General features: G+C 38.7%; 1 protein-coding gene across 4 annotated transcripts in view; it reads right to left on the bottom strand.

The window, feature by feature from the left end:
• The window catches only part of NAALADL2 (N-acetylated alpha-linked acidic dipeptidase like 2), a 1,166,543-nt gene that overhangs the window by 751,814 nt on the left and 400,368 nt on the right, over positions 1 to 14,361 (bottom strand). For all 4 annotated transcript variants that reach the window (XM_050965896.1, XM_050965898.1, XM_050965899.1 and 1 more), the window contains exon 4: positions 12,571 to 13,072. In XM_050965896.1, coding sequence (XP_050821853.1) covers positions 12,571 to 13,064 — 494 coding nt within the window. In that variant the 5' untranslated portion in view covers positions 13,065 to 13,072. The remainder of the gene's footprint in view (positions 1 to 12,570; positions 13,073 to 14,361) is intronic.

The following is a 14,361-nucleotide window of genomic DNA, read 5'->3' as shown; positions in this document are numbered from 1 at the left end:
TAAGATGGTCAGGGATACAACCCCATCTCTGGGTGTTCCTACACCTCTGACTGCCAAGTTGGGACTGGATGAGAAGGGATTGATCACTCAGCAGTTGCCCTGTTCTGTTCATTCCCTCTGAAGTATCTGGCACCAGCCACTGTCAGAAGAGAGGATACTGGACTAGATGGACCATTGTTCTGACCCACTATGGCCATTCTTATGTTCTTAATATTTTGTGATTCATATATGGCTACAGCCTGTACCCATTTGTCATGTTGCAACAAAAACAATGCTCAGAACTGATTTTTCCAAACACTATTCATTTATCCTTCACCTAAGGATAAGCTGGTGACTCTGCCTCAGACTGTGTAAGAGTCAGTGCTTAGATGTGCTGCCCCAAGAACAGCCTAGGGAAGGAAATATGATTCAGAAAATCACAATTCCCTCCCTAACTCCCCTATCGATTCAGGAAAGGGGAGGCATAATGCCATCCCTTAACCAAGCATTTTATTTCTCTTCTTATGCTTGTTCAGCTCATTCTAGTGCCTACTGGGAAATGTAGTATGTCACAAAAGCCCCCATTCCACTTGGGACTAACTTAAACCGCTTTAGCTGTCTATGAGAGCTGGGCAGGTACTCAGTGGGCATGGACACTGGACTGCCATCTAAGCCCTAACAATAGTTTTGCCACAACAAGGTTGAGGCACACTGGCAGGGTGATCTCAGTGCCCATGCTTTCCTTGTTCTGTACTTAAAATAAATGACAGCAGTGCAACCCAAAAAACATAGGTTACCAGAGAAAATTTACGTTGTGTCGAGATATTGTTACTGGGGGATGATTACACGCAGCATTCTAAATTAAGCAAGAAAACAAATATGGTGTTCTGAATGATCACACTTAACTTTATAGTGAAGTACTGTATCTACTGGACTTCTAAACACTGATTTTAAGAATTAATCTCTTTGGATTGGTTTTATTGTTATCGATTTGATTGACACACCATAACAATAGTGTTTATATAGAACACTTCCTGCACATCAAAATTAGGCATGCTTTTCTTCTTCACTGGAAACAAAGGACTTAGAAGGCTGGGAAATTCCTCCTTTGTCTTCAATTCCATCACTGTTTGATCTGCACATTACAGAAACCAGTTAAGACATTTTTAGTGATTTAAAGAGTTTATAAACTGGTAATTTGTCCTGAATTTGTGTTTTTCTTTCGATTTTCCCTAGCACAATACTACGTAATATTAGCGAGAGGCAAGCTATAAGAAGAAAGTCATTAGGCTGGGCTGTCTTAGATAATAAGGAAATTTCACAAGGGACTAGTTACTTATTATGCCAATATGTATGCAAGACTCATTTGGGTTTAATTCATTACTATATCACACTGGTGTAGTGCTTAGGGAAATGATTTTTAAGCAATAGAATGCACTTCACTTATATAGGACATATCTAGAACACAAAATGATTTCCCAAATCAAATATCTAAGCTTCATTTTTTAAAAGGTTATCGTTAAAAAAATAATCAACTGTGGGGGCAAAATGCCTTCTGAGAACCACACTGCGGACCTGAGATACAAAATGTTGTGGGCTTGTGATGCTGAATACAGTCTTGAATCAACAAATTTTGGGTGAAATTCTGACTTTTCTGAAAGTCAGTGGGAGTTTCCTGATCATCGACTATAACTAGAATTAGAAGGATTAAATTTACACTCTTGGACCTCCCTGTTTTATATTCAGATTTCACTATAACCAAACATAGTTTATAGATTGCAAGACCAGAAGGGAGCGCTGTGATCATGTAATCTGACCTGTATAATAACTCAGCCCACAGAACTTCCCCAACATAACTTCTAGAGCATATTGTTTAGAAAAAAAATCCAATCTTGATTTAAAAATCGTCAGTGACAAAGAATCCACCACAACCCTTGGCAAATGGTTCCTGTGGTTAATTACTCTCACAATTAAAACATGCATGCCTTATTTCTAGTCTGAATTTGTCTAGCCATTGGATCATGTTATTCCTTTCTCTGCTAGACTGAAGAGCCCATTATTAAGTATTTGTTCCCCATGTAGATACTTACAGATTGAAATTAAGCCATCTCTTAACCTTCTCTTTGTTAAGATAAATAGATTGAACTCCTTGAGTCTGCCACTATAAGGCATGTTTTTTTATCTTTTCATCATTTTCTTGTGGTTTTTCTCTGAACTCTCTCCAGTTAATCAACATCCTTCAATTGTGGGCAACAGAACTGGACACAGTATTCCAGCATGATAACACCAGTGCCAAATACAGAGGTAAAATGATCTCTTTGCTTCTACTTGAGATTCTCCTGTTTATGCATCTAACCATCACATCATCCCTTTTGGCCACAGTGTCACACTGGGAGCCCATGTTCAGCTGATTATGCGCCATGATGCCCAAATATTTATCAGAGTCTCCCTTCCTGACAGTATGGCCTACATTATTTGTTCTTAGCTGCATGCAATTACATTTAGCCATGGTAGAATGCATGTCGTTGCTTGCACTGAGCTTACCAAACTATTCAGATCACTCTGAATCAGTGACCTGGTCCCATCATTATTTACCATCTCCTCATTGTTTGTGTCATCTGCAAACTTTATCAGTAAGAGTTTTATGTTTTCTTCCAGGTCACTGAGAAAAATGATAAATAGCATTAGCCCAAGAACCAATCCCTGATGGAGCTCGCTAGAAGTACACCCGCTGAATGGTGATTCCCTGTTTACAGTTACATTTTGAGGCCTATCAGTTAGCCAGCTTTTACTCCATTTAATGTATGCCATGTTAAATTTACATACTTTCTAGTTTCTAATCAAAATATTGTGCAGTGCCAAGTCAAATACCTTACAGACCTTTAAGTATATTACATCAACACTATTACTTTTAATCAATCAAAATTTTGATCTCATCAGAAGAAGATTTTCTGCATTATTATTGATAATTCAACCATTTCTATGTAGTAAAGGACCAATACCATTGTTAGGATTCTTTTTATTCTTAATATACTTAAAAGCTCCATATTGTTCTTAACTCTGCTGGTCACCAGTTTCCCCTTGTGTCCCTTTGATTCCCTTATCAGTTTAATAGAATACCTAGTTTTTGATTTATATTTGTTACTATCACCTTCCCTTTTCTTTCTCTCTCTCACCCACACACGTAGAGAGCGAGAGCTACCTTCACTTCCTTTCTAAACTAGGCCAGTTTTTTTTTTACTTTGTATGACCTTCTGACTTGATAGTGAAATTGTGGCTTTTTGAACATCTAGTAAAGTGTTCTTATACAATTACCAATTAACATTCATATTTTTCCGATTAAATTCTTCCTCCTAGCTCATTTGGCCTACAGCGGTTTTTAGCTTTGCGAGACTGGCACTTTGCAATCACCAAGAATATATATATATTTTACTGGTTCTGATTTTACTCTGTTTGCATACTATAAATGTGATAAAGTAATGATCATTGATATTTAAGCTACCATTAATTTTTAGTTTGTGATCTATTCCTCTTTGTCTGTCAAAAGGAGGTCTCACATTAATCCCGCCCAACTTTAGGAAAACAAACAAAAGGGCCACACTGATCTTCATAAGATATTAATACAAAGAGAAACAGAATGTAGATGATTCCTTTACATAAAAATCCACAAGAGACCCAGAGACATCTTTCCTTTGAATATTAATAATCCATAAAATTCAGTATAGATTTTATTGCAACCGTCTGGGTCTTGGATTTCTAGAGGTTTCCAGAGATCCATAGTCCATATCCTACCAGTTTTTTAAAACATATTTCTATGTTCTCCAAGTTATTATGCATGGGTATGGAGAGCACTGGGATAAGGTGAAGAGCGATATACTTCATGCAATTTGTTTGGCTTTTTTTTTTTAAAGAAGTCTTGTACTTGCACCTATATTTAATAGGCGTATTAATAATTAACACATATATCGATACTAATGACCCCCAACTGACCACATAGTTTGTGGAATGGAAATCTGTAGATTCACTTGGCTAGTAGCTGCCAAGGAGGGTGCTGATTTCAATTTCCAAAGAGCTAATAAAGAAGATTCCAACTTCAGTCTAAATGCATTTAAGCCATAAACTTTTCTTATGGAGGAACACTTAAACTTGCATTCTAGAAGGAGGCTGCAATACAGTAATGGAGAAGTGATCCTTATCTCAGGCTCTGCACTCCACCATACACACCCACCAAAGCACCATATACACTCACCCCCATTGGTATGACTGAGCCAGAGTTTACTGCCCTTTAACTGAGGGCTGCAAGACATATTCTCACAGGCCTTTGTGTAAGAAATGGTTTAAGGGTTTGAAGATTTTTTTTTGTAGCATTTTAAGTCATTAAGCTTAAATTACGGATTGCATTGTACACCAGTGACAAATCAAATCTTAACAGAGATGGATTTGTGAGATTCTGAAGGGAAGATCACCATCTGGGATCAGGACCAAATGCCCCCTATAGTACAGTGAGTTACAGCTATTCATATTATGAAGGGATCTACACCTTTCTCTTGTAAAGTCCTAGCTGTTGCTATAGGGAACGACAGTTTCACAGTGAAGAGTGTGAAGGATATATGGAATGAGAAACAAAAGATAATTGCTGGTAGAATCTGCTACCCCAAACAGAATGGAAGAAGAACAAGAGGGGAAAAAATCCATCTCCCAAGGTACTTACTATATGTTCCACTCTATGCATCTGATGAAGTGGGCTGTAGCCCACAAAAGCTTTTGCTCAAATAAATTTGTTTGTCTCTAAGGTGCCACAAGTACTCCTGTTCTCTAAGCCAGTGGCAACTGTATTTAAGTTGATGGAACATAGTTGATTGTGAGACTAGTTGAATGTGATATTAATAGAGTAAGTGAGAATCTGTAGTTATGGTCTACTTGAACTCAGTATAGGAATAGGATGACAGAGGGCAGAAGTACAAAGGGTATTAGATTTCAAGAAATCATAATTTGGAGAATTTAGAAATCTGATGAGTAAGGTACAACAGAAGGAAGTAGTAACATCCTTCGGTGTGGGAAAATGTTAAGGATTCCTGAGAGGCAGTCTAATTAAGGCATAACAGACTACAGTTTCTGTGATAAACAAAGAAAGCAGCAAATAGGCTAAGTCCAGTGTAGCTCCCTGAGGGGAAGCAAAAATATATGAGGGTAAATGAAAACTTGTCCTGGAAAGGGAAAATGAGGAAGCAAAAATATTCAGATAGGCACAGCTTGCAGGGAAACAGAAGGGCAGAGAAAACAAGTTAATGCTAGCCAAAGCAGTCCAGGGGATTCCATAGACATATCAAGTGAAAAAGTACCAGGGAGAAAGTAGAACCAATGTGGGGGATGAAATTAAAGCTGAGATAGCTGAGATGGAACTCCCTTGTCAAATCTGTCTTCACCATGAAAAATATGGAGGTTTATATAATGAGTTACAGAAAGCAGAACCAGTCATATTAACCACTGATAAAGAACAGGTAAGTAAATAGTTAAAGGAAAATTTAAATATAAATGAATCAGCTAAGCTAAGGGCACAGCTACACTAGAGAATTTACAGTGATGCCACTGCACCGGTGGAGCTGCGCTGCTGTAAGCTCTCTGTGTAGCCACTCTCAGTCAACAGGAGAGAGCTCTCCTGTCATCTTAGCTACTCAAGCCCCCACGAGCGGCAGTAGCTATGTTGGTGGGAGAAGCTCTCCTGCGGACATAGCGCTGTCCACACTGGTGTTTATGTCAGTATAATGTACATTGCTCAGAGGGATGGTTTATTCACACCCATGAGCAATATAAATTATGCCATCATAAGCTGTCGTGTAGACATAGGCTCAGCCTCAATACTGCTACAGGTGCCTTTAGCCAGGGCCGGCTCCAGGCACCAGCAAAGGAAGCAGGTGCTTGGGGAGGCCAATGGGAAGGGGCAGCATGTCCAGGTCTTTGGCGGCAGGTCCCTTGGTCACTCTCGGAGGGAAGGAGAAGCGGCGCGGTAGAGCTGCCACCGAAGTGCCGCCGATTGTGGCTTTATCTTTTTTTTTTTCTTCGCCGCTTGGAGTGACAAAAAATCTGAAGCTGGCCCTGCCTTTAGCTCAAGGATGTGGTAAGCTTTGCTGTTGCCGGAAAAGATACCCAGTTTTACTCTACTATGAAGTCTATTTGGCATGGAACAGCTGATTTCTATGGACCATGTAATCATTTGTTTCTGAAGCGTCACCAGTCACTGTCAGAAACAGGATTTCAGGCTAAGGACAAACTTGATCATTTCTGCTCCTATCAAGAACTTTGGAAAACAAGGAAGTCACAGACTTCAGGTTAAAAAACTGTAGCATCTCTCATCCATCACCGCTGAAAATAACTCATTTGGTTTGTGAAACTTATTTTTGCTTTCCTTGGCAGAATAAACAGATAAATGTGCCAAATTCTGTCACTGGAACCCAATCTGCAAAAAAATCAGTTGTCTTATGAACTGATCTGGAAAGAAATGCAAGTTTTAAAACTGCTGTAATATTCCATAATAAAGTTCTGGTACTTGAGACATTTCTATCGGTTACAGCTGAAATTCCTACCTACTAGTCACCACAAACAATATCATTATTATATTATATTTCTCCTATCCAAATGCATTTGGTTTGTCAAAAATATAATACACCAGAAAGGAAAACCATTCCATTTCAGAAATTATATTCAAATGTACACCAGCATTCACTCAAATATATGAAGGACTTTGAAGAAGAGAGACATAGTTTTGCTTCCTTTCATCCTTTGACAGTCTGGTCTATCTGCATGTTCTATGTCTAGCACAATGGGACATCAATCTCGGTCCGAGCCTCTAGGCACTACTTTACTAAAATAATAAGTTAATAATAACAGTGATTTAATTCAAAGAGGGATGGCAAGGAATAAAATGCTTTACGATGTACTAAAAATAATACTTGCAATACACTCAAAATTAATTCTCGTTGACATTATTACAAAAGTTCCCGTAACGCATATAGCAGAATGCACAGACAGCAGCAGCACAAAAAGGTAGAACCATTCAACTCAAACAATCAAACACAGACTCTTTAAAGTTTAAGACCATTCCAGATATTTTGGCTGTGTATGTTTCTTAAGTATCAAAAGTTGTGTTTATAATTATACTGTCAAGTTGTTTGCATTCTTGTACTATCACATTTCTATGGTGAAACTGAATCAATAAATCTAAAGGTTTGCTAACTGGAAATCTTTTTCCATTACTGCCCTCCCGCTCCCCCTTCCCCTCCCCCCCACGTCTGTCTAAAATGCACATGAAATTCAATTATCTCTATCCTACCTCATAAAAATGAATCTTCATGACATGGTTGATTAGAATAGTCAGCATTACATATTTATGTTTATGGAAAATTCCTGCCTTTAGGCAGAGATGAAAGTAACTTAAAAGGACTTACTGGTATACCGGAGTCCTGAGTGGAGGCATGGCCTCAACCGGAAGAGATGGGGCCTTTCAAGATTTAAAGGCCCTGTGGCTCCGGCTGTGGCTGGGAACCCTAGGACCTTTAAATCACCCCAGAGCTACCAGCTGCAGAGGCGTCTGGGAGCCCCGGGGCTTGGGATGAATTAAAGGGCCTGGGGAATCCCTGCAGAGGCCGGATCATCGGACCCTTTAAATCCCCGCCCGAGCCTGGCTGCTAGAGCTCCCGGATCTCCCAGCAGTGGCCGGAGCGCCGGGCCCTTTAAATTTCCATCTGATCCCGGCTACCGGAGCTCCAGCTGCGCTTTAAAGGGCCCGAGGCTCCCTGCAGTGGCCAGAGCACCAGACCCTTTAAATCACCACGACGGAAGCTGGTCCAGTCCAGCACAGCATCATACTGGCTCTTGCCGGTACACTGTAGCGGCTTACTTTCACCTCCGCCTTTAGGGATCAGTTCAGTATTTAAAGGATAAATGCATACATTATATTTATGCAGGAATTTAGTTCAAGTGCAGGTACTCTGGCTGTATTTTTAGATGACTGCAGAGAATAAAATATTGCAAAATATATTCATAAGCATTCATTTGCACAGAAACCTCAAATTCACTTTGATGGTATTTACAATTGCAACCCTTATATATTTGTTTTCCCACAAACATTCATATGAACTTTTATTAGTCTCATTTATTGTTCACAAGAAATTATAGAGTGAGGAAGTGCTTAAGAGAGTTCAGGACTGCACTTGCATCTGGACTGAATTAATCTAGCATTTAAAAGGTAACTGACATTTAAAATCTATTTATATGAGTTAAATTGGAGTCCAGTGTATGGTATTGTATTCCTATTGGCTAGAGATGCTTGGGAACATTGAGACAATATGCTGTTGCAACTCCTGTTCAGGATTGCACCTGTGTCCAATTAATTCTGGAGTCTTGTCTCTACGAAGGGAGAGCACCTTCAGGAAGCAGAGAAGAATAGCCTTGAAGATCTATGATACTTTGAAATTCTGTGTTCTTTCTTTCTCTCTTTTTGATTATTAAATGTCAGCATTTTCAATCCTATCCTTTAGTTCAGGGTTAGGCAACTTACGGCACGCGTGCCGAAGGCAGCATGCGAGCTGATTTTCAGTGGCACTCACACTGCCCGGGTCCTGGCCACCAGTCTGGAGGGCTCTGCATTTTAATTTAATTTTAAATTAAGCTTCTTAAACATTTTAAAAACCTTATTTACTTTACATGCAACAGTAGTTTAGTTATATATTATAGACTTATAGAAAGAGACCTCCTAAAAACGTTAAAATGCATTACTGGTACGCGAAACCTTAAATTAGAGTGAATAAATGAAGACTTGGCACATCACTTCTGAAAGGTTGCCGACCCCTGCTTTAGTCTTTACTCAAAAATATTCCCACTGAAATCACTTGTTAGGAAACCAAGCTGATGTTTTGTGGTTCCTCAAAATACAATGTTAACAATAAAAACATTGAGTGAAATTCTTGTACCACTGAAGTTAATGCCAAAGTCCCATTGTCGTCAGTGGAGCCAGAAAATCACCCATTGTGCTATATCTTACATTATTGTTTTCTTGTAAAATATTATGGGGCAAGGGCAAAATATACTGAAGATGTAGGGAAAGAGAACTGACATATTTTGCACTACAGTACAAATGATATACTGCTGTTCATTAGTTTGGGTAAGTTCAGTTTACTCATTACAATCACCCTTCCTCCTTCCTCCAGGCCACACATACAGTTCACCTAACCATACATACAGTTCACTTAACCAAAGTTTAGTCAAAGTTTAGGACTTAGGCCATTTTCCTCCACAGTATCTACCGTGGTCTTTTTGAAAATCCCACTAGATGCCTATCTGCATCTGCCCTAACCACTGGATCAGCCTTCTCCAACTATATACAGTATGGTCTGTCCCTATAACTTTCTTCAATCTCTCTCTCAAAGAAAATTATGAAGACAAGTTAAGCCATTAACAGGTGTAGTTCCATTAGGGTCACAATATTTGATTGTCGTCGATGGAGTTGGAGTTATATCAGGGCTGCATTTAGCCCATAATATGTTTCTTTTATAAAAATGTATTTAAGCAATTTAATATTTAGACAACTTAGAAGGTTCTACCGGTATAATTTATCATGGTTTCTGTGGCACTGAACAATGAGAAGGCAGAACAAAACAGTTTATTTTACAGTGAGTCTTTGTTGCCTTTCAGCGATCTGAGATGATCTTAGTCCTGCTAAAAGACTGGACCATTTACAGGCACTAGACAGATTTCTATTCTTATTGTGCACGTTTTTCAATATTTCCCTACTGGGGGTTTTACATACTTTAGGAAGATAATCCTTACCTAGGCTGTGTCGCTAATTAGAACATTTAACCAAAGCCAATAATTACAACTGTGCTAAATCGCACTGAAATTTTACATTGAGTATGTTCCATGGGGAAAAAAAGGTCTAAAGAACAGAAGATAAAAGCCAAAACAGTATTTTATTGTCTGAAGATCTCTAGCATTCTGTCTGGTGGGTTAGGGTAGTATCCACGCAGGAGGCAGAAGGCCAACATTAGACTCATAGGAGTCCTGCATAGTGGCTGATCTCAGGGGTCACAGATGGAGCCATTGCACAGGGATGTCTGTGCAGCCTATTTTCACCTCAGAAAAGATCTCCTTACTGCCCCTGTAAAGTCTAGTGAGGACAGACTCAGTCAGAGCAGGACCACTGTTTCATACTTAAGTGGATCTAGTTGCCTTATACCCCATACAACCTGTGCAGAGAAAGTACAGCTTCTATCTCACATAAGGCCCACCCGTGTAGATGTCCGAGCTCGAGCTGGAGCCCAGGCTCTGGACTCCACAAGGGGGAAGGGTCCCAGAACCTGGGCTCCAGCCCCAAGCCCGGAAGTCTACACTGTAATTTTATAGTCCCATGTCCCGAGCCTTGTAAGCCCGAGTCAGCTGACTCAGGCCAGCCACGGATGTTTTATTAGATACCATAAGGTCCAACCATTCAAGCTTTAGGGGGGTGCAGCAAGTTCTTACTCTGGCCCTCACCACATATGAAGGTGATACAAATGTTGTTAATGATTAGTTTTAAACCATCATGAACTATATCAGTTTTCTTTCCTTCTATATCTTATTTAGGATTGTAAATACAGTCTTTTCTCACTGTTGAGTCTGGGCCAAGAAGTAAGTTAGGAAAATTAAATTAATGCCATTCCACCCTAACATTTAGAAAAGGCAAGTTAAGCAGCTGCCAGCTATTCTAAGTAATTCAAAGTACATTTAAAAAAAACTTACAACAATATATAGTCCATCTTGTCAGTTTGTTTTCAAGCTACCTGTATGATGTGTTCTATATTGTTTATATTACATATGAACAGATTTCCTTGCAATAGCTCTGAGGCTTGCCAAACAGATGTTGAGGGAAAACAACTTAAAACATTCAATTTACAAAACAGAAAACTCAGTTTTTCTAAGGCCAACATTTTGGTCTGAGACCATCTTTTGGGTAAACACTAAAAACAGTGTTTATCTATCTATCTGATAGAGAATTGATAGCCAGCCACTCCAAACTCTTGCCCGATAATACTTTATCAAAAGACTGATGCTACTGTAATGCCGACAGACCCCGGTAGGCAGCAGGTGGGATTGAACTAGGGACCTCTGGAGCCTCTTCCGCGTGAGCTAAAAGCCGCCTGGTTCTTAGCTAAGGCTATAGAGCAGGCTCATTTTAACTCTCTCTAAGTGGTCTTGGTGCCACTAGATGGGACAAAGCACCACATCCAGGAGGTGTGTGGGTTACACTACCACAAAGAAAAGCGACTAGCCCCTCAAAATTAAACAGGTTAAACAGATAACAGGATAACAGCTGTATAAACATTCCCATTCAGATTCTCCATAGGGTCCAAACTATCTGTGTAAAGCTCTCTCTATATGTAAGGTCCAGACTTTCTTTTTAAGTTCCAATCCTGCTACAAATCAGCAATCAGACTTGACAGTGTCCTGCTTCACAAGAGAGTAACATGCAGAGCTCGGCTCAAAGGTATGCAAAACCTCTTGTCCTCAGCATTCACAGTTGCAGAAAAATGGTCAGAACTTCCGAACACATAAGGCCTGATCCCATACTCTGATACCACAGTGATGTGTCCTGTATAAATAGTTTGATCAATGGCTACTTCCCCAATAAAAAAATCAGTGGTTTCAATAAGTGTTTTGCAGTATTGCCCACCCTCAGAATTCAAAGGTTATAAACTAGTCCCCCAAAAATCATGATATTGGCTTTAAAAACACGATACTTGGGGAAAAAACATGTCAGTCTTTTTATTTGCCTACTGGTTTGAGGACCTTCAGTGTTCACATTTTCAATCTTGTCTTTGTATCCATGTGGATGGGATCTTTCATAGTTAAAAAAGTAAGCCAACACTGCCAGGTAATCACCTGTCTCCTCGAACTAGGGCTTTAAGAAAAAAACACCAAAAATCATGTCAGTTGTCAACACTGGTTTTGAGTGAGCCAGGACTGAATCCAAAGAGATGATATTACTCTATTTTTCATTATACTCTTGCTTCTACAATCCTGCAAGTATCAACACTGAAATATCTGGAGGGTGTCTGTGTACATATAAACACTTGTTTGCTTTTAAATAATTACAACCTTTACATCAGAATCTAGAGATCTGTCAGATAAATATGGCTACAGCCCAACACCTTTTTAACATAATAAACCTATAAAAAGACTGCCAGCTTTAGCACTTGCTTTGAATGGTCTGAATTTGTCAATCTGTGCACATCCAAAATCATTTCAGGGTTTAACAAAATAATGTTCCCTATAAAAATAATCCCTCATTTTACAATAGGATTTGGGTCATTATGGAAGTATTTTTTTAACAAAGTTCTGCATTAATTTTATACATTTTTTTTCAAATCATTCTAAGTCCCTTACAAGTATATCTGATGCAAGTGTCACAAACATCATGAGAAAGTTGAACACAAGCAGCAGAACTGATGTTTGCAAACAACATACTGTACAGAAGAAACAAAAGATTAAAAGAAAGTATTTACATATTATCAGAAACGTTAGCTACCAGTGCTAATAATAAATCTTAAAGGTACATACCTGAAAATCTTTTGAATATCTTCAGCTTTGATTTCCTTGAGAATCTCGTGGTAGAAATGAGGGTCACTTGGTTCTGAAGAAGAGGGGGAAGGAGGACATTTTTTTTGTGCATAATATCCTATTAAAATTCCAAAAATAAATAAAATCAAAACAGTGCAAAATAGTTTAAATATCCGACAAAAGCTGCAGCGGTTGCTCTTTGGTGCGGGTCTTGTATAATGTGACACATAGTCCGGGTCTTCCTGAAGTCGCTGAAATCTTCCTTTAGGGGATGCTGAGGGCTGAATAGGCTCGAGATCAATGTTAGTATTTTGTGAATTTCCTGAATGGTGATCAACTATGCCATCCAGTTGGAAATGGTCAAAGCCAGGCTCCTCCAGCTCTTTTTCCATGTCCCATTCTAGTTCCAATGTGGTGGCCTGGAGGTCATCATTGTCAAGGTATTGAGAGTGCCCCTGTATTCTCTGGTCTGCGTTCACTTTGCGATAAGCCATCTTTTTTTCTATTAAAAAATGACAGAAAGCAGTATTTAAATATTTTCGTGCATCAGTTCTGTCTTCATATGCAATAGTGTGTGACTCTCATCACACTTAGAGGGATGTGTGTGTCCATATTTAAGAAAAAATTGAGTCCACAATGTTGCATTCTTCCTAAGCATAACCTTCTTTAATTTTTTTCTCAGTGTCATTATACTGTCAGTGTTTCTATTAGCAATTCCATTTGGTATTAAAGAAAAGGTTATAATAATGGTAATAGCATATTAAAAAGCATGAGGATGTAGGGAGTATTTCAGTACTAACAAGGGAACATACAAGTTGTCCTAGTAGTTTTTTCTGCATCTTTAATTTCTATAGTTCTCTAATATAGCATTAATCCAGTGAGTACAAATGTTATATTTTCAAAATGTCCAAAACAAGTATTTATCAATATACTTCAACATCTTTTTGGAGCTATTGCACATGGCACATGTCAATTTCTGTACACAGATTTCATTTCACTTGACATCTAAATCAACCATGCTGCTCAAGTAAAATACAGTGTCTAGTACAATGGGTACTGGAACACGTCTAGGACTTGTAGGCCTTATGGGTAATACAACAAATAAATAAAAATAAAGTTAAAGAAAACATAAATAAAATAGCTTTATTTGTCTGATTGCAAAGACAAAGGAATGCGGGATTAAAGTTTGAAATTTGAGGGTGACACTCAACTTTACTTACACATCAATAAAAGGCTTCCATTTGGATAGACTGTTCTATTATTTACAGGTATTAAAATGCATAGTTTCTGAATGACTGATGAATTTACTTCGAAATTGCCCCAGCTGCTTTGCTCCAGTTAGTTTTTCCATTTTAATGAATCAAATTACTGCCAGGTTGAGATTCTTACCTAAAGCATTTACTTAATAGTAAAGCATAACTCTAGCAATTCTAGACATTTCTACAGCTGTGTGAGCCTTCTAAGCGGAACTCTGACCTCTAATACAAACATTCAAAGTCAATTCTCTACAAATCATTTTTAAACTGACTGCAGTGATGAGGCTCAGTTTTCATCCATACTTTGACAATAGACATTCCATCACATGAGCATCAGCAATTTAATGCTTTTCAAACATCAGACAGACTCATCAATTAGAATGAAATGCAGATACACATATTAACGCCTCACAATGATGGATATCTGAGTGACATCCGCACTGCTACCTTCCTTGTTGCACATTAATACATTTTCTTGATCTAAGACCTCGCTTCCAGATGGCATTTTCTGGGTCACATACTGGATGAACCCACT

The sequence above is a fragment of the Gopherus flavomarginatus genome, chromosome 8 (assembly GCF_025201925.1).
Source record: "Gopherus flavomarginatus isolate rGopFla2 chromosome 8, rGopFla2.mat.asm, whole genome shotgun sequence".
Lineage (NCBI taxonomy): Eukaryota > Metazoa > Chordata > Testudines > Testudinidae > Gopherus > Gopherus flavomarginatus.
The sequence above is the reverse complement of the archived record's forward strand: the minus strand, read 5'-3'. Positions and strand labels throughout refer to the sequence as shown.